This window comes from Pogona vitticeps, chromosome 4 (assembly GCF_051106095.1).
Source record: "Pogona vitticeps strain Pit_001003342236 chromosome 4, PviZW2.1, whole genome shotgun sequence".
Taxonomy (NCBI): Eukaryota; Metazoa; Chordata; class Lepidosauria; order Squamata; family Agamidae; genus Pogona; species Pogona vitticeps.
This window is the reverse complement of record NC_135786.1, coordinates 68,843,620-68,862,711: the sequence shown is the minus strand read 5'-3', so window position 1 is coordinate 68,862,711 and position 19,092 is coordinate 68,843,620. Positions and strand designations below refer to the sequence as shown.

General features: G+C 40.1%; 2 protein-coding genes across 4 annotated transcripts in view; one reads left to right on the top strand and one right to left on the bottom strand.

The window, feature by feature from the left end:
* Nucleotides 1-631: 631 nt before the first annotated feature.
* PRPF38A (pre-mRNA processing factor 38A) lies at nt 632-6,889 on the bottom strand. Its single transcript, XM_020788119.3, has 10 exons — nt 6,550-6,889; nt 5,270-5,429; nt 4,775-4,896; nt 3,331-3,416; nt 3,022-3,132; nt 1,941-2,053; nt 1,819-1,845; nt 1,642-1,739; nt 1,389-1,437; nt 632-1,119 (listed from the first exon to the last, which is right to left on the bottom strand). The coding sequence occupies exons 1-10, from the start codon at nt 6,677-6,679 to the stop codon at nt 1,077-1,079; spliced, it is 939 nt and encodes a 312-aa protein (XP_020643778.1). The 5' UTR covers nt 6,680-6,889; the 3' UTR covers nt 632-1,076.
* ORC1 (origin recognition complex subunit 1) overlaps nt 6,825-19,092 on the top strand; it is a 34,650-nt gene continuing 22,382 nt past the window's right edge. For all 3 annotated transcript variants that reach the window (XM_072997626.2, XM_072997625.2, XM_020788120.3), the window contains exons 1-5: nt 6,825-7,103; nt 7,369-7,468; nt 8,851-8,978; nt 10,688-10,854; nt 16,488-16,869. In XM_072997626.2, coding sequence (XP_072853727.2) covers nt 7,380-7,468; nt 8,851-8,978; nt 10,688-10,854; nt 16,488-16,869 — 766 coding nt within the window. In that variant the 5' untranslated portion in view covers nt 6,825-7,103; nt 7,369-7,379. The remainder of the gene's footprint in view (nt 7,104-7,368; nt 7,469-8,850; nt 8,979-10,687; nt 10,855-16,487; nt 16,870-19,092) is intronic.

Here is a 19,092-nt window from a genome sequence, read left to right as displayed (position 1 = left end):
GTGTGTACTTCAGAGGGCTTACATCTCCTTGATTTTAGTGGCACTGAACTGCCCAATGATAATCCCAGCTAGCCAGAGGGACTGAGGCTATGTTGAATCTAAGCCTTACCACCATAAGGATATTGGGAATCAAGTCACCTTTAGCCACTGTGATAGCATAGCTGCTGTGTATTTAAGCCAGTAATTTCTGGCTCATCCCATCCAGCCCAAGGGCAACTGTGCCAGCATAAGAGGTTCTGACCATTCCAAATCCACTACAGTCAGTATTTTCAGATTTTGACTGTGCTGCTTAAGAGACAAATGTGAGGGGGCTAAACTAAGTGGAGGATGAGATAGTTCTGGAAGAACCCTAGCTAGCACAAGTGGTACATGAAAAAATATAAAGCTAAACTAAAATCTGGATACCCTATTTATATTTAGTTGAAAACATGCTCTTTTGAACTTAAAGGGGCTCATTTCCAACTCAGCATGTGTGGATTTTTGTTGTCGTCGAGGACACATGATGAATAGATTTCTCTCTGCTGCAAAAATTTCTTACCCTTCATTTTGTAAAAACCTCTTTCATTGAATTAATCACATATTGTGACTGTATCCAAAGTAAATCACATACAGATGACATGTATACTGCAACTTGCTTATCAAATAATTTTAATAAACAAAGTAAAACAGTAGTAGTTCTCCCTGCCCCAGACACAGAAATAATTCCCTCCAAAATTTATATTTTGGACCGCTTTTTGGCTCTGTTGGAATAAAAACTGCATACAAATCAGATGAAAACCTATCTGATAAATGCCAAATAGGCAAGGCTTTGACAGTAAGTCTTACAATGAATTTAGACAGTTTTGCATCTTACTATTACGCTAGGTAAGCAGTGATTTTCAAAAGAATTGAAAACCTAGTAACTCTTAGTATAATATAGCTTTTTCTACAGGAGGAATGGATACAATGAGAACATACAATGAAATAATTCCCCTTTAATTGAAACAAAGACAGCTAAATAACAAAAACTAAACAAATACAAAAATTATTTAGCTTTTATCACAATGACATCTACAAAAAAAGTGGTTGAAACAAGATCATTCATTTCCCCGACGACTCTTCTTATGGCTCTTTTTAGATCTGAAAGAACAACAAAGACTTATCACTATTCAGCTGATTTACAATACTAATGAAAATTGTACTACCATGCAGAGATTAATTCATCAGTATTGCTAATGATTAGATGTTAACTGTGCAACTAATAAAATCTCCACTACATAGATACTAAACTTTTGTATCATGATGAAAAACTAATTATCCCATTATTCCTTTGAAGTAAACCAAGAAAAAGTATTCCATGAAGGCCTGTCACAGTACCATAGTTAACCAGCAATATATGAAATCAGTACCTTTCTGGGGACTTAGAATGACTACGATGTCTGTGGCTACGATGATGCCCTGTTGAGAAAATGTAAAATCCTTAATTAGTTTAAAATCCAGATCAATAGTGCAGAATAGTGAAGACAGGAAATAAGTAATTCCTTCTAACTTTACACTGAACTGGTATTAAAATTACCCTCTTTATAGCTAGAAACTAGAAGTATATTGACAGCTGTCAGAAAACACACCCCTCAGTAACTCCCTCCCTGCAAAACAGATTACCTGGAGACTTGGACCTTGATCTATGCCGTCTTTCTCTAGATCTGCTTCTGTGCCGCCTTGGACTTTTACTGCGATGTCTTTCTCGGCGTGGTGATGGACTGCAAAGACACAGACTATACTAATAGAAGGCTTACACCATTTTAAAAAATCAATTTGACATTATAGTGACTTTCTTACCTTCTTCTCTTTGGTGAGCGACTTCTCCTAGAAAGAAGGGAAGAACCAACAAGTGTTAATCTGCAGTAGTTTTATAGCCAGAATCATATTTGAAAATATTTTGATAGCACCAAAAATGCTACCTTCTGGGAGATCTGCTTCGGCTTCTCCTGTAACGTAGAGTTGGAGATCTGCGGGGTTTGTCTAGATCTCTGTAGCCTCTTCGTCTGTGATCAGGTGAGGGAATTCTCTCCATCTGAAAGTACAGTATTACCAAAAGTTTGTCCTGAAATACCTCAGAAGCAGAGCTACACACACAGTATTTTGGACAAGTACTACTGGCTATCCAGTTTAAGCAACTGGATCTGTTCTGTTGCAAAATTAGTTGCCCCAGAGCTCCATTAGTGCCGAAATAGTTCTGACATGGTAAAAGCTGGAAACATGGTTTTGAATGGGTGCCACTGGGTTTCAAACTTACATGATTGTATACCTTACATCTCAGAACTGATTCTCCAAACATGTGCTTCTTTGGCTCAAAAGATCTCCACAATGGTAAGAAACACAAAAGTTTCAACAGTTACTAAAAATTTCCTAATGTAAACAACTTGTTTGATTTTATTGCTCAAATTATTTTCCCCAAGATTTAAATGGGCCCACTGGCTGTTGGCTTTTAATAGGGCCTGACCATAAGTATTTGCTGGACCTTTTGGTACAAGTTGAATGAAGACCAGGACGGAGAAAAATCAGAGTGAAAAAAAGTATTTGCGCATGAGGAGAGAAGACAGAGGATATTAGGTGACCATGGGATTAAGGTTTTTTAATCCAGGTGAGTACTATAGTGAAGGCAAGGAAGACCTGCATGCAAAAATCTGTACTGTTGCAGGAAATGCTACAAGAAAGCACACACCTGGCATAGAGGTAGAACTAACAATTTTTTTAACCCAGGCAAATCTTGTATTTGCTAGTAACTGAATAAAACTGAGTTTGTACTATCTTCCAAGAATTCCTATATAGAAAACAAAAATAAAGTGATATTTTAAGATACAAATATTATGAACTATAGCTAAAATGGAACCTGAAAGTAATTAGCAACAAAGAATTACACAAGAAATATTCCCCCAAATTTTAAGGATGTTTCCACTTATAGTACAATATGAAAATTTTATGCAAGAGGAGACTCGCTCCCTCAGGGTTTGAATAATTATTATTCACCAAATATCCAACCTTTTCATCCTCCTCCTCTTCATCCTCACTAGACTCCACATCATCCATATCTTCTTCCAAAGCACTAATCCGTGGTTCCAGTTGTTCAGCTTCTTCTAGAACGTACCGCTTCTAAAAGAAACCAAAATTTTAAAAAATACATAGGCAGTATTTAAGTGAACAAAAAGCTGACCCATGCATTTTGTACTCCCATTGTACAAGTGGATCTTGATTTTGGTCACTAATTTGCACACAGTAGCCAGCTCTATTTTGACGTCCAGGATTTGAAGGTGATTCACACTTTCATGATAATTACATTACAAACCATACCTGTAATCTAGGCAAGATAATATCACAAACACGTTCGTCATGGAGCAGTTGATCAATGAACTCATCCACATGCATCAGCTCAAACTCTGGAAAAAAAACATGGAAAATGCTCATTAGGAGAGAGAACCACTGTTCTCTTTTGTGGTCTCTGTGGATCACACCAATGTGTTATGCGTACTTGCACAGAGCTTATTCAGAACATTCCCAAGCTGAGCAATTAATATTTGACACTAACTCTACCCACCCTGCACTGCAAGTACATAACTACACCCAGCACCGACACCCTCAATTCCTTTTCCTCTGCTGCCAGAGTGTAAGCGATTTAGAGCCTCCTGCTGAGCTACTAGTGTATCCCTCATTGTGCACCAACTCGTATGACTATTGTGCGACGACAAACTTGTTAACTAGTGGAAATTCATAGCAATTTACTCCAGTGCATTTACATTGGTGTAACTAATCAGTAGAGATCGGTGCCATTAATAATTCAAATGGCTACTATTTTGGATAGTGGAATACAGTGGTGCCCCGCTTGACGATTACCTCATTACACGAGGAAATCGCTTAACAATGAGTATTTTGCGATTGCTATAGCGATCGCAAAACAATGTTTAGACTGGAAAAAAACGCTTGCCGATAATCTGTTCCCTGATTCAGGAACCGATTTTTCACTTAACGACGATCAAAACAGCTGATCGTTGGGTCTTCAAAATGGCTCCCGCTGTGCAAAATGGCTCCCCACTGTGTTTTGCGACGGATTCCTTGCTATACAGGCGCCGGAAAATGGCCGCCCTTTGGAGGATCTTCATTGGACGCTCAGGTATTTCGCCCATTGGAACGCATTGAACTGGTTTTCAATACATTTCAATGGGTTTTTTACTTTCGCTTGATGACAATTTCATTCTGCAGTGATTTTGCTGGAACGGATTATCCTCGTCAAGCGAGGCACCACTGTATATTAACTATTAATCCTGGGTTTGAAATAAAAACTGTCAATATAAAAGAAGAAACACTGCCAATCTTTTTAGTTTATTGAAATCATGTTTCTCTTTCCTTTTCTTGAAAAAAGGGCTTCCCTATTTATATTTTTATTCAAATACCTTAGAAACAATTCCAAAGCAAATATTTGGAATTGAGGTAAAGCTACAGTGCTATACCTGTGACAGCAAAAATCAACACATAGCATACTCTGTTCTACAATCTGCAATCTAAAACCACTAAAAATAGAGAGCATTATCCAATTGCTTGTCCAAAATAAAGTTGACCCATTGATTCAATGGGATTTATCTAAGTATAGATTTACCATTGAGCAACTGATTCTATGGGTTTATTCTAGCTGGGACTAGAAACGACACTGGCCCACTGATGTACCTCTGGGGCACCTAGTTTTCTAGATGCTTTGAAAAAAAGGAAAATAGATTATCAAATGTAAGGTTAAGCTACTTACCTCCATTTCTATTTTGGCTTTTTATTTTTCGATAATCATTGTACAAAGGTTCAAGGTATTTGTAACAATCTATAGCGGTGCCAGTCAGTCTCATATAGAGTGCTCCCAGCAACCTCACATACCTGAAAATTAGTAAATTCAAAAACATTTGTTTGGATTTTTTTTTATCAATAAAGTTACCTAAAAATGAACTTTCATTGAAATTATGCAAATACTTTAAACTACTTGAACAAGTATCTTATCTCGTGTGTTAAAGTTTTTGGATCACCAAAAGTTAAACAGCCATTTATATCAGAAAAGTGATTCTAAATCCTGACTTGAAAAGCTTGTATTGTAAGGTTAATAGTTTAGCAGGGTAGAAACAAATACATGAAAAAATTATAAAGACTACTGTGAATCAGAATTACTAAAACATTAAAATACTATTAAAAGTCTTCCTTGTATATTTACTAACAATTTTAAACAACATTATGAAGAAATGTTTACTCCTCTTACTTGAAATCTTCATTCTTTATAAATTCAACAATAATATCTTTTTCAGGCTGTATCTGTAGCATCTTCAGAGTCAAGCATAAAAATGGTGTAGGCTTGATGTTTCCACCATAAACTCCACCAGTGTATCTTAGCTCCATAGCTTTATCCACAACCAATTCAGCTGTAACAGGAATCAGATTAAAGGTATTTTGGTTTCAAAATTAGATCTAGGCATTTTCTCTGATTTAATCAAAAAGAGTTAAGTGAGACGGTAGCAGCAACCCAGGTCTGTGGAAATAGTGTCCGTGCTGTCAGTAGATGATAAAGCTTAGAGTTAGCATCAGAAAACTGTACAGCCATTGATCCAACCTCCTGCCAAAGCAGGAAGACATCTACAACTGAAGTATTGGCATAGGCAGCCATCTAATCTCTTTTTAAAAAACGCCAATGAAGAAGAGCCCAGCACTGGTCACTGTTGTGGCACTCTGGGATTGTGTGGTTTGCCCAAAGCACCACATGTATCAGGACATGTAAACCCATCAATCTGGGAGACCTTGGCTGGCCTCTCTTGCAGGAGACACAACAGGGATTAAAACTCTCAGTCCCAGTACTTCAGTCATGCACTCCTACCCTCTTTGCTATACTAGTTTATAGTATATTATGCTGGGTTGTTTAATGCAAAATTGACACTCTTTATTCATTCCGTTTGTTGCCATAAGTCAGACCTAACTTGATGGCACTTGATTATTATTATGTCATCAATTTCTTTTTGTAACTATTCTGTCTTATCATAATTCCATTTTTTTCTTACCATAAGAAATCTTAAAGTGGAAAAGACAACTACAGTACATTGTATCTTTTGATTTACAGCTGCCTGTTGTCCCTGCACTAGAATCCACATACTGTATTTTCCTCTAGCTGTCACCTCAAACTGATCCTTGTCTGAATAAAATATTAATGCATATACTAGTCTTTCTATACGCAGATGCGAATCCAACTTCTTAGCTCATCCTGAAATGAACTTATACCCCAGAGCCAGCTTAATTAACGTTGGCTTTGAAAATGGCTTTAAACCCGCCCCTCGGTTATGGCACCTTGGAGCAAACTGTTTTCTCACAGCAGAGCTTTTCCAGCGGCTGGCTTTCGGGGCTCACATAGAAATAACTGTCCAGAGGTCCTTGGAGAAAAGGGTAACCGTTACACAACGGCAACCGATGCACTACCTTAACGGGGCACAATTATGCCTTCCAACCACTCCAGGTTATATTCATCCCCTTCCCTCCCAAGCACCCAGCGCCTACCAGTGAGGCCGAAACACTCTTCCTTCCAATATTTGGACTCATAGATGCGGGTGCGGATGATCTTCTCCACGAGATACTGAGGGTTGGTGCCGTGGATACTGTGCGCATCCTTTACAGTCCGGTTTGCCATCGCTTGGCCTCACCCCGATCCCTTCAGCAGGACGAGAAAAGGAGGGGGGGGAAGAAGAAAGAGACCACCGACGGACAACTTCCTCCCCTTGCGCTTCCGCTTCCGGCTCACTTCCTGACAGAGACAAACGCAGGCGCCTAACGTCACTGTTTCGCCATCTTAGTACTTGATCGAAAAGCCACTTTTGCCCGGCTTCCTACCGCCAGTAGCAAACATGGCGGCCATAGCGGTCGCCTTAGTATTTCTGCTTTCCGGGGCGGGGCGACGCCGGTTTGGCGCGAAGTTTCATCCTGACGAGGAAAGGAAGGCGATTTGCGCTCGTGTTTCGCCAAGTTCCTTCTCGGGGATCTTCCAGTGCAGGTTGGTCGAAGTGGAAGGCCGCCTTGCAGTCGCCGTGGGCGAGGTGCAGCAGTCAGAGCGCCAGGTATTGTACGATTTGCCTGAACCATTAGTGGATCGTCAGTGAGGGTAATATTTCTCGAGAGCAACTGGGAGCCGCCTACGAACTTGTGACTCCTTCATGCTCTACTTTCTCGAGCTGCTGGTTCACTTTATCAGCAACGAGGTGGACGTGGGGGGGGGGCGGGAAATGGAAGTAGTGCAGAATCTATGAATAAAGATTGCTTGGGTTTGTGGCAGCAACGTGTGTGCACACATACATGCAAAATATAATATTTTTACTTTTATAGACAGAGGAATCATGAACAGAGAAGAACGGAAGGAAAGCAGCTACTCATGGATTGGAAAAAACATCCATACTGATAAACAGTCACAAATTTCTTATTATAGGTGTGTATCTGGCTTGGATACCCAGTGTGGTGTATAGAGTGGCAGACTCTGGATACCAGATCTCTGTTCTGCAAGGGAAATTCATGGCATTGTGGTGGAACTGGTAAAACAGCTCCTTAAATATCTCACTTATCTTGAAAGCCCTGTTACGGTTGCTATAAGTCGCTATAAGTCGGTTCTGACTTGAGAGCACATAACACATAATAGCTTGGCCTGCAGTTTTAAAATTGGTATGCAGTGGTAATAGAGAAAATGAGAGTGAGGATTAACAGGAAGAAAATAGGTTCTGTTCAGTTGTTCATATGTTGCTTAGTTTCTGTAGGAGGTATGGGCTGGGTCTCACAGAAAAGTATTTTTTTAACCCGTTAAACAGAAAAATGTCCTGCAGCTTTCAGACTCATTGATTTATTTGAACATGTACTTTCATGGATTACAAAACACTTCTCCAGTTGCATGGAATATACTATTTGAGTCTCAGACTTCTATGTGTAGTCTTTGTGGTAGTGGTCCATTTCACTCTGATCTCCTACCCACAACCATGTTGACTGTGTAGAAAGCTCAGGGTCAAATATTACATCCTATGCATATGACCAAATGGATGATAACAGGTGAAAGTTAATGTGAAAAAAAATCTGTTGGTCTTCTAAGTTACCACAGGACCTTCTGAGCAAAATCCTGTGGGTTGAATTATATCTATATAAGTGTGGTGACTTCACTTGCAGGAAATTGATTTTTGGCAATTAAAGTGTTTCTAGTTCTGTCCTGCAACTTTACTGGCTCACATATACAGTAATCAGTCCCATTGTGTGTTAACTGTCAGAACATCAGGACACAAGAAGGAATTCTTTATTGAAAATTTTCCCTGCCAGGTGAAGTACAAGCAGATGAAGATTTTCAGTAATTAAAGCCTTCTTTCTTCACTCCTAGAGCTCCCACAGTTTGCATACAATCAGACAGAATACACGCAAGCTGGACAAGTCTTGGGACAGAAGTAGGAACTCTATTTAAAAAATCTTCCCATGCTGGTGATGTCATCACCCTTACAGTAATGTAACATGAAATAACACGAGTTGGTCTTTTTTGTTTGCTCGTACTAAAACAGTAGCTTGGCTATGTCTGAAAATTAGCTGAACAGAAATTTGATGGAAGAAACTGAGACAGGGCCATACAGAAGTTCTTGGAGAGAGTTTAAAGGAAAGGAGCAATAAAGAAGAAGAAATAGAATAGTTTGATGGACCTGAAAACTAAAGGTTGTGGGACTGAAAGAATAATAGTTGCAGACAGATGAGAGTCAGAAGCAAATGGAGATCAAGGCTGTTAATTTCAATGGTATATTCTAACTATTAAGAATGAACAACATGTTTCTGTCCCTCATTTTGTAGGGGAGTAAAGATTCAAGAGAGAAAAAACCTACCTGAAATCAATATCTTCCTTAAAGAATTTATTTTAATAGAGACTGAGGAAGTGGGTCAGCAGTTTGTGGCAAGACTTAAAAAACTATATGAAGATGGTAAGTCTATTTTTGTTCACTGCAGAGCAATTTTCTCCCTTGTTAGTCAGGATAACTCACCGCTTTGGAGTTTTAATTTGTAAAAAAAAGTTGGTTAAAAAAATCATTTAATGCACAGAAAAATTTAACCATTATTAGTTCAAAAATAATTAAGCTTAGTGCTATAAAACAGTATTTTAGGAGAAATGAAATAGAAGAGTAGAAACGATGCAGCAGTTAATTCCATGGCATAAACCCAGTGTCATACAACCAGCCATCTAATAGAATAAGGCTTTTTCTTTCTTGTACTACTCCCACACCTGCTCTAAAGAGTTTTCTAGCTATTTGGAGTATATGTGGAAGGTACATGAAGGACTGTAGGGTCAATACAGAATTTGTCTTTCTCCTGGTCCTGCTGATGAAGCCCATTCTATCAGTGGAATACTTGGGCTTGATCTAAAACATTCTAGCTTAGTAAATATTCACCATGTTTTTTGTACGTATGTTCATGTCCTTTGTAACTGCTTACTTCCCTCACTACAAGATAGAATTATAATAAGGGAAAGGAGAGAACTTGACTAAGAATTTCTGCATATTATAATTCTATTTCATATGTTTAAGGTTTGGAATATTTATTTTCTATGTTTCGTACTAGTTCCAAAGGCAATCCAAAAATGCTGGGTTTAATTTTAAATGTAGATATAAGGAGACTTCATTTTTTAAGATGAAACTTTCAGGGTTTGGAACTGCAGTCTGAGCAGTCTTCTCACTTGATGCACAAGTTGAGTACATCACAGGGATCTTGTTTTATTTCTCCACCCAATCATTCCAGCTTTTGCCAGAAGACCCATCTCAAGAAGACAGGATAAACTTATATCGGTGCTCAAGATGTGGGGGTGAAAAACCTGAGGAACAATCTTGCTATTTATTCAGATGTTCTTCAGTGAGAACACTGTTAATGGTGGGCAACCATAAAACAAAAGACAGACTTCTTACAACTACTACCCTTGTGTTGTAATGAATGGTAGTTTGGGATGTGTCCAGTCCTATGCTCTTAGTTCACTTAAATCTTAGTTCACACTGTACTTCAAGAAAATGTCTCAAAATTCTCTGCAATACTTTGGCAAATGTATAACATTACCTTGTCAAACTGATTGATAAGGGAAGGTTTCTTTGAGAGTAGAAGGCTTGAAAACAACTGCATTAGCCCTCATGCAGATTTAATGAAGCAGAAAAAAACCCACTATAATGCTGAAGTACCTCAGTTACAATGGTTGTTGATCATGCAAATTGGAACTGTGAAGTTCCAATTTGCATGGTCTACCAGCGTTTTGATTATGCTTCTTTTTTGTCATGGGTGGTGGTTGGCGTTTTTGTGTAGGTTCTGGTCTGTGTGGTGTATTTTCTGTAGACCTTATGTCCCTAAACCATCTCAATAGCATCCATTCAAATACACAATTCACCATGGAAAAAGAAATATAGGGCCAACTCCCTTTCTTAGATGTCATCCTCATATGCAAACCTGACCTCCTATTGGGATACTCAACTATTCCACACGCTACATCAGAACACAGACAGAGTTCTAACTCCTATCCTCTGAAGATGCCGGCCACAGAGACTGGCAAAACATTAGGAAGAAAAACCTCTAGAACATGGCCAAACAGCCTGAAAAACAACCATCGTGAAAGCCTTCGAGAATACCTCAGCTACTTTTGTCTTTATTATCCTAGGTGCCCAGGAAAAGTATGCAGCTGTGGAGTTGTTCTCTCGTATTGCAGATATACCTCTCAGTCAAAGGCTGTCTCTTGGACAAGAGGATTCTAATGAAATATTTCAGAATGAAAATATTGAACAGGATACCACCATACTTGTTACATCTATTATTTGTACTGTCCCGGTGCGTATATTGAGTATTTATCAGTTGGTGGAAAGAGTGAAGTTCTTTGTATTTCTGTGATCGTTCATATTTGAAAGATATTAACCAAATATCTTCATCTCCAAGGTCAGTTTGAAAGTTCTGCATTGGTCTGCAATAGTAAATACAAGATGCACCACCGCAGTTGCTCTTCCCTGAAATAAGCTGAATATCATTAATTCATGTTATGTTCCTTGATAATTGTATGTTGCTACTTGGATGTAGCAGCCCCATAGGAGTGGGTTTAAAAACTTTTTGTTTCAGTTGTACCATTACATTGTCCTTGTATCTTGACTTACCAGTCGTTTCAGTACAGTGGTGCCTTGCTTGACAATGTTAATTCGTTCCAGCGAAATTGCTGTAGAGCGAAAACGTCATCAAACGAAATTAAAAATCCCATTGAAATGCATTGAAAACTGTTCAGTGCGTTCCAGTGGGCTGAATACCTGCTCGTCCAGTGAAGATCCTCCATACGGCGGCCATTTTCTGGTGTCTATTAAGCGAAAAAACCTTCCTAAAAACAGCAGGGGGAGCATTTTCTTCAGCCGGTGGCCATTTTGAAACCCGATAATCAGCTGTTTGCTGATCATTGTAAAGCGAAAATTGCTTCCCGAAGCAAGGGACCGATCATCGCAAAGCGGAAAAAACCCATTTAAATCATCGTTTTGTGATCACAAAAAACCTAATTGTATAGCGATTTCCTCGTTAAGTGAGGCAATCGTTAAGCGAGGCACCACTGTATTGTAGAAGGAAACACTCGTGTCTCTTGTAGCAGCATGTCATTGCTTCATAGGGAGATTTAAAGACTGATCAGAACATGGAGTAAAATATCCTTAGAAACAATTCAAGCAGTCCAAAAGTTAGAATATCTTTATCATGCTGGTTCTACAGTTTGGGCTTCCTTAGTAACTAGGAGAGAGGCCCTTATCCCATTTTGCAGTGGTTAAAGTACCATTTGGTCTTCAGGTCTTTAGGCTTGTCTTTGTTGCACCACCACTAAAATGCAACCTTAGAGCTAGTGATATCCTTACATTTAAACTATGACAGTTCATTTATAAGTATATGTTGTATACATTGTTTTATCAAAGGCAGTTAAGGACACAGGGGAGCAATTTTGAGCCAGTTTGTTTTAGATTAGCCTTCCCCAACTCTGTGTTCTCCAGTTGTGTTAGATCACTGGTTCTTAACCTTGGGTTACTCAGGAGTTTTGGACTGCAACTCCCAGAAGCCTTCACCACCAACTGTGCTGGCTGGGGTTTCTGGGAGTTGCAGTTCAAAAACATCCGAGTAACAAAGGTTAAGAACCACTGTGTTAGATGACAACTCCCACCAGTGCTCTGCTGGTTGAGAATGTTGAGCATTGTAGTCTAAACATTGTGAGGACACTCAGCTGAGGAAGCCTGATTAATTTAAATAGGACAGCAGATTTCTTTTACTGTACATTTAATATAAAGAAGAGCAATTAACAGGCACCATCTTGGAAAAAGCTTTTCACTTTGAAGTGAATGCCTGTTTTAAGACCCTGCCTGCAACAACATTTATGCATTGACCAGAATCCTGTCACTTGCATCTGCCAGTGTAAATCTCTGTGCTGAGTAATCACAAGTTAAGAAGTTAGTGTAGGTGTTCACTGTTGCTCAGTAGAACAACAAAGGCCTATGCTAACATATTAACAGCAGTTTGCCACCAAGGTTGACAGACATTACATTGTGCCACTGTAGGATTTCGACCTTGTGTCAGCTATTTTGTTTAGTTAAGTCGTGTCTGACTTCGTGACCCCATGGACCAGAGCACGCCAGGCCCTCCTGCCTTCCACTGCCTCCCGGAGTTTGGTGAAGTTCATGCTGGTAGCTTCGGTGACACAGTCCAACCATCTGGTCCTCTGTCGTCCCCTTCTCCTCTTGTCTTTACACTTTCCCAACATCAAGGTCTTTTCCAAGGAGTCTTCTCTTCTCATCAGATAGCCAAAGTATTGGAGCCTCAGCTTCAGGATCTGTCCTTCCAGTGAGCACTCAGGGTTGATTTCCTTTAGAATTGATAGGTTTGTTCTCTTTGCAGTCCAGGGGACTCTCAAGAGTCTCCTCCAGCACCACAATTCAAAAGCATCAATTCTTCGGTGGTCAGCCTTCTTTATGGTCCAGCTCTCACTTCTATATATCACTACTGGAAAAACCATAGCTTTAACTATAGGGACGTTTGTCAGCATGGTGATGTCTCTGCTTTTTAAGATGCTGTCTAGGTTTGTCATTGCTTTCCTCCCAAGAAGCAGGCGTCTTTTAATTTCAGGGCTGCTGTCACCATCTGGAGTGATCATGGATCCCAAGAAAGTCAAATCTGTCACTGCCTCCATATCTTTCCATTCTATTTGCCAGGAGGTGATGGGACCAGTGGCCATGATCTTAGTTTTTTTTTTTTTTAATGTTGAGCTTCAGACCATTTTTGCACTCTCTTCTTTGACCCTCATTAAGAGGTTCTTTAATTCCTCCTCACTTTCTGCCATCAGAGTGGTATCTTCTGCATATCTGAGGTTGTTGCTATTTCTTCCGGCAATCTTAATTCCGCCTTGGGATTCCCCCAATCCTGCATTTCACATGATGTATTCTGCATATAAGTTGAATAAGCAGGGAGACAATATACAGCCTTATTGTACTCCTTTCCCAATTTTGAACCAATCAGTTGTTCCATAACCAGTTCTAACTGTTGCTTCCTGTCCCACATATAGATTTCTCAAGAGATGGATAAGGTGGTCAGGCACTCCCATTTCTTTAAGGACTTGCCATAGTTTGCTGTGGTCCACACAGTCAAAGGCTTTTGCCTAGTCAATGAAGCAGAAGTAGATGTTTTTCTGGAACTCTCTGGCTTTCTCCATAATCCAGCGCATGTTAGCAATTTGGTCCCTAGTTCCTCTGCCCCTTCGGAATCCAGCTTGGACTTCTGGGAGTTCTCGGCCCACATACTGCTGAAGCCTACCTTGTAGGATTTTGAGCATAACCTTGCTAGCATGTGAAATGAGTGCAATTGTACGGCAGTTGGAGCATTCTTTGGCACTGCCCTTCTTTGGGATTGGGATGTAGACTGATCTTTTCTAATCTTCTGGCCACTGCTGAGTTTTCCAAACTTGCTGGCATATTGAGTGTAGCAGCTGAACAGCATCATATTTTAAGATTTTAAACAGTCCAACTGGAATTCCATCACCTCCACTGGCCTTGTTGCTAGCCATGCTTTCTAAGGCCCACTTGACTTCACTCTCCAGGATATCTGGCTCAAGGTCAGCAACCATACTATCTGGGTTGTCCGGGACATCCAGATCTTTCTGGTATAATTTCTCTGTGTATTCTTGCCACCTCTTCTGGATGTCTTCTGCTTCTGTGAGGTCTCTACCATTTTTGTCCTTTATCATGTTCATCTTTGCACAAAATGTTCCTTTAGTATCTCCAGTTTTCTTGAACAGATCTCTGGTTTTCCCCTTTCTATTATTGTCCTCTCTTTCTTTGCACCGTTTAAGAAGGCCCTCTTGTCTCTCCTTGCTATTCTTTGGAAATCTGCATTCCATTTTCTGTAACTTTCCCTATCTCCCTTGAATTTTGTTTCCTTTCTCTTCTCTGCTATTTGTAAGGCCTCATTGAACAGCCATTTTGCTTTCTTGCATTTCCTTTTCTTTGGGATGGTTTTTGTTGCTGCCTCCTGTACAATGTTACGAGCCTCCATCTATAGTTCTTCAGGCACTCTGTCCACCAAATCGCATTCCTAAAATCTGTTTTTCACTTCCACTGTTTATTCATAAGGGATTTGGTTTAGATTATACCTGAGTGGCCCAGTGGTTTTTCCTACTCTCTTCAGTTTGAGCTTGAGTTTTGCTATAAGAAGCTGATGATCAGAGCCACAATCATATCTAGGTCTTGTTTTTGCTGACTGGATATAGCTTCTCCATCTTTGGCTGCAGAGAATATAATCAATCTGATTTTGATATTGCCCATCTGGTGATTTCCATGTGTAGAGTCGCCTCTTGTGTTGTTGGAAAAGAGTGTTTGTGATGACCAGCTTGTTCTCTTGACAAAACTTTATTATCCTTTGCCCTGCTTCGTTTTGAACTCCAAGGCCAAACTTACCTGTTGTTTCTTTTATCTCTTGACTCCCTACTTTAGCATTCCAGTCCCCTACAATGACAAGAACATCTTTCTTTAGTGTCAGTTTTAGAAGGTGTTGTAAGTCTTCATAGAACTGGTCAATTTCAGCCTCTTCAGCATCGGTGGTTGGTGCATAAACTTGGATTACTGTGATTTTGGAAGGTCTGCCTTTGATTCATACTGAAATCATTCTATCATTTTTGAGATTGTATCCTAGTACGGCTTTTCCCACTCTTTTGTTGACTGTGAGGGCTCCTCCATTTCTTCTGCGGGATTCTTGCTCAGAATAGGAGATATGATAATAATCTGAATTGAACTGGCCCATTCCCATCCATTTTAGTTCACTGACACCCAGCGTGTCAATGTTTATTCTTGCCATCTCCTGTTTGACCACATCCAGCTTACCATGGTTCATAGATCCTACATTCCAGGTTCCTATGCAGTCTTTTTCTTTGCAGTATCGGACTTTCCTTTCACTTCCACGCGTGTCCGCAGCTGAGTGTCCTTTCGGCTTTGGCCCAACCACTTCATTAGCTCTGGAGCTACTTGCCCTTGTCTTTCGCTCTTCCTCAGTAGCATGTTGGGCGCCTTCCGACCTGAGGGGCTCATCTTCCAGTGTCGTATCTTTTAGCCTTTTGTTTCTGTCCATGGAGTTTTCTTGGCAAATATACTGGAGTGACTTGCCAGTTCCTGCTCTGAGTGGATTGCATTTAGTCAGAACTCTCCACTATGACCTATCCGTCTTGGGTGTACCGGCACGGCATAGCCCATAGCTTCTCTGAATTACTCAAGCCCCTTCACCATGACAAGGCAGCAATCCGTGAAGGGGGTGTCAGTATAAATTAGTACATGTATAAATTTGGTCAATTCATGTATGACTAGAGAAAGGTTGGTTAAATAATAGGGGTATAGTATGAGAGCTGGCTAGAGAGCTCAGTAAGTTAGGTGTCCGGCTACAGAGGCAAAGGTTAGGAGTTCAGTTCTTCACTGTGTTTCTGGGGAGAACAGCCAGCCTGTGTGGCATTGGACAAGCTGCACAGTCCCAGGATGCCCCCGGAAGAAGGGAATGGTAAATCACTTCTGAGTACTCTCTCCCTTAAAAACCCTGAAAAGGGTCACCATGAGTCAGAACTGACTTGATAGCACATAATTATTATTAAGTATGAGAACTGCAAGTGGGCTTTACTAATTGAGGGACTGGAATTTCAGTTTTCATGATTCTATGGTTTGCTGAATATTTTATGGTTTGCTGAATATAACAATGTTTGGAAAATGCACAGTTTTGAATGATATGTTTAAGGAATGGTCACAGGAATGCATGGAAGGTCTTTTCATACCTAGTTCTTTAATATTGTTTAAACAATAAGAACAGATGTTTAGTACAGCACTTGTATGTACGATAAAACTAAGGTATTGAAATTGTGCCATATGTATGATATTTTATTAGAACCAGCCATGTAGAATGAAAATCTTTTGGTGTTTTGCTAGGTTATTCCACTCTCTCCACATGAATTATTGCCTGTTATACCAAAGGATGTACAGATATTCTTTATAAGGAAATCCTGGGATGGAAAAAAGTTTAAGCCACTGTCACCTAGATTACTGGCAGAACTGAAGGACACTGTGAAAATGAAGAGCACAGATGTGAACTTTGCTACTGAGTATCATCTGACTCCCAAGCACAATGTTTGCTCTCTGGAAGTAGAACCTGAGCTGTTCGTTCACAGTGCCAGAAAAAGCCAGAAGAGCACATTGGAAGTAGAATCAAGGCACACGGCTTCTAAGTCATCACTGGTTAAGCAGAGACGTTCTGAAAGAATAGCCAAGGGCAATCATACCCCAGGAGCAAAGAAGAAATTACAGCTAAACAGTACGTTCATGGTTACTTTGATGTATGATCATTGTCTGCCAAAAATTGTGAGCTGACAAGCTGATAATTCCAGATGCAGATAAATGATTTGTTTATCCTGCTTTTCTTTAAAGAAGAAACACTTGTTTAAAGAACGAATGAAGAGAGAGGGAAACATTCATGAATAGTTCTTGAAAGAAAATTGCATGCTGCAATTTTGTGAATGACTATTCTTTGCCTGTTTGTTTAAAATATCTTTTCCCCGGTTTTCTCCTTAAAAAGGTCCCATGGCAGCTTATGTAATTAAAATGACAATAATTAAAAGCTAAAAAAGGAAGTACATTAATATTTTTTAAAGAATTAGACAAATGTTATACTAAAGACATTTTTAAAAAATCAATACTAAAAACACATTTAAAAGCAAGGCACAAAAATCCATTTTAAAAAACCCTGACAGACAGCCTGTCACTAAGGGGAAGCTTGCCTGAAGAGAAACACCTTTGTCTACTTGCAGAAAGACAGCAAAGATGGGGCCAGCCTGGCCTGTGGGAGGGTGTTCCAGAGTCTGAGAGCAGTGATAGAGAAGACCCTCTTCCATGTCCCCACCAAATGCACCTGTGAAGATAGTGGGACCAAGGAAAAAAGGCACCCCTAATTACGTCCAGGCAGGTTCATAAAGGGAGATGTGATCCTTAACATAGTGATAATCAGTATCAATTTTCAGTGAGCTGCTCCATATAATACTTCTTCCTTCCACATAAGGTATCCTGGAAGAATTTCTATGGAGAAATTCACATGGTAAAATATTTTTATCTGCACTCCTTAATAGCTTCTGAATAATAAATAATTATAGGAATATGTCTTGCTGCCATACTGCATGTTACCATTTGTGCTTTTGCGGGGGGGGGGGGGGGAGAGAACTACTGTGAATTGGATGACCTGAGAATCTTTAACTATTAGACCACAGAAGGGAATTATGGTATTCCAGATACTGTTGAACTGCAGTACTGTAGTGGCTAGGGCTAATGTGAATTTCAGTCCAACAAGATCCAGAGGATTATTGTTGCCTAAGGTCTAAAATGTGTGCTTTTTTTGTGTACTGTATGTACTTCTCACTATTTTTAGACGGAACATGTGTTATTTTAAAGTATATGGATCTTAATAATGAGTTCTGTGTAATTTGCATATCTGGGGGAGATGGGTAGACGATTTGCAGAAGAGGCCAGTGGCTGGAAACCCCCCCTCCAATAGAAAAGCGAAAGGTTTTGCTGGGGAGGGAGAAGCAACTGAATGTTTTCCCTCTGTTTCATCAGTTCCCATACAATCAGCAATAATGAGACTGTATATTGATAGTTTTCATAAGCATCCTAGTTGGAAAAATTGTATCACAACTCTTTTTAACCTTTTGTTAGACCGCCTCTTAAAAGTAGTTCAGAATTGATTGTTATATGAAGTAATTGTTAATAGTTGTTGTGGGTTTTTCGGGCTCTTTGGCCGTGTTCTGAAGCACTCTGTCCTCTGAAGATGCTGGCCACAGAGACTGGCGCAACGTTAGGAAGAACAACCCTCAGAACACAGCCAAAGAGCCTGAAAAACCCACAACAACCATTAGATCCCGGCCGTGAAAGCCTTCGCAAATACATTGTTAATAAATAAGAACTGACTTTTACCAGTACAGTGGTGCCCCGCATAGCGAGGTTAATCCGTTCTGGATTAACCTTCGCTATGGGGAAACATCACTAAACAGAACGGAAAAGCCCAAATGGGTCCAAATGGACCCAAAACTCACCGTTCTGCGATGTTTCCCCATGTTCCGGTGGCCATTTTGGGTGTTCCGGCGGCCATTTTGGGTGTTCCGGCGGCCATTTTGGAACCACCGAACAGCTGTTCCCCATCGCAATGCGATAAAACATTGGTATGCTATCGCATTAGCGATCGCAAAATCCGCATCGCTATGCGGATTCATCGTTAAACGGTGTGCTCATTATGCAAGGCACCACTGTACTGATAGTTACCACTGAGCCTCGAGGCACAGTGATTAAACTGCTTTTCTGCATCCAAAACTGCGCTCATGACCTGGGGTTCAATCCCAGGTAGCCAGCTCAAGGTTGACTCAGCCTTCTATCCTTCTGAGGTCAGTAAAATGAGTACCCAGCTCACGGGGAGGGGTGCAGTGTGTAGCCTGCATAATTAACTTGTAAACCGCCCAGGGGCATTATATAAGCAGCACATTTTGCTTTGCTA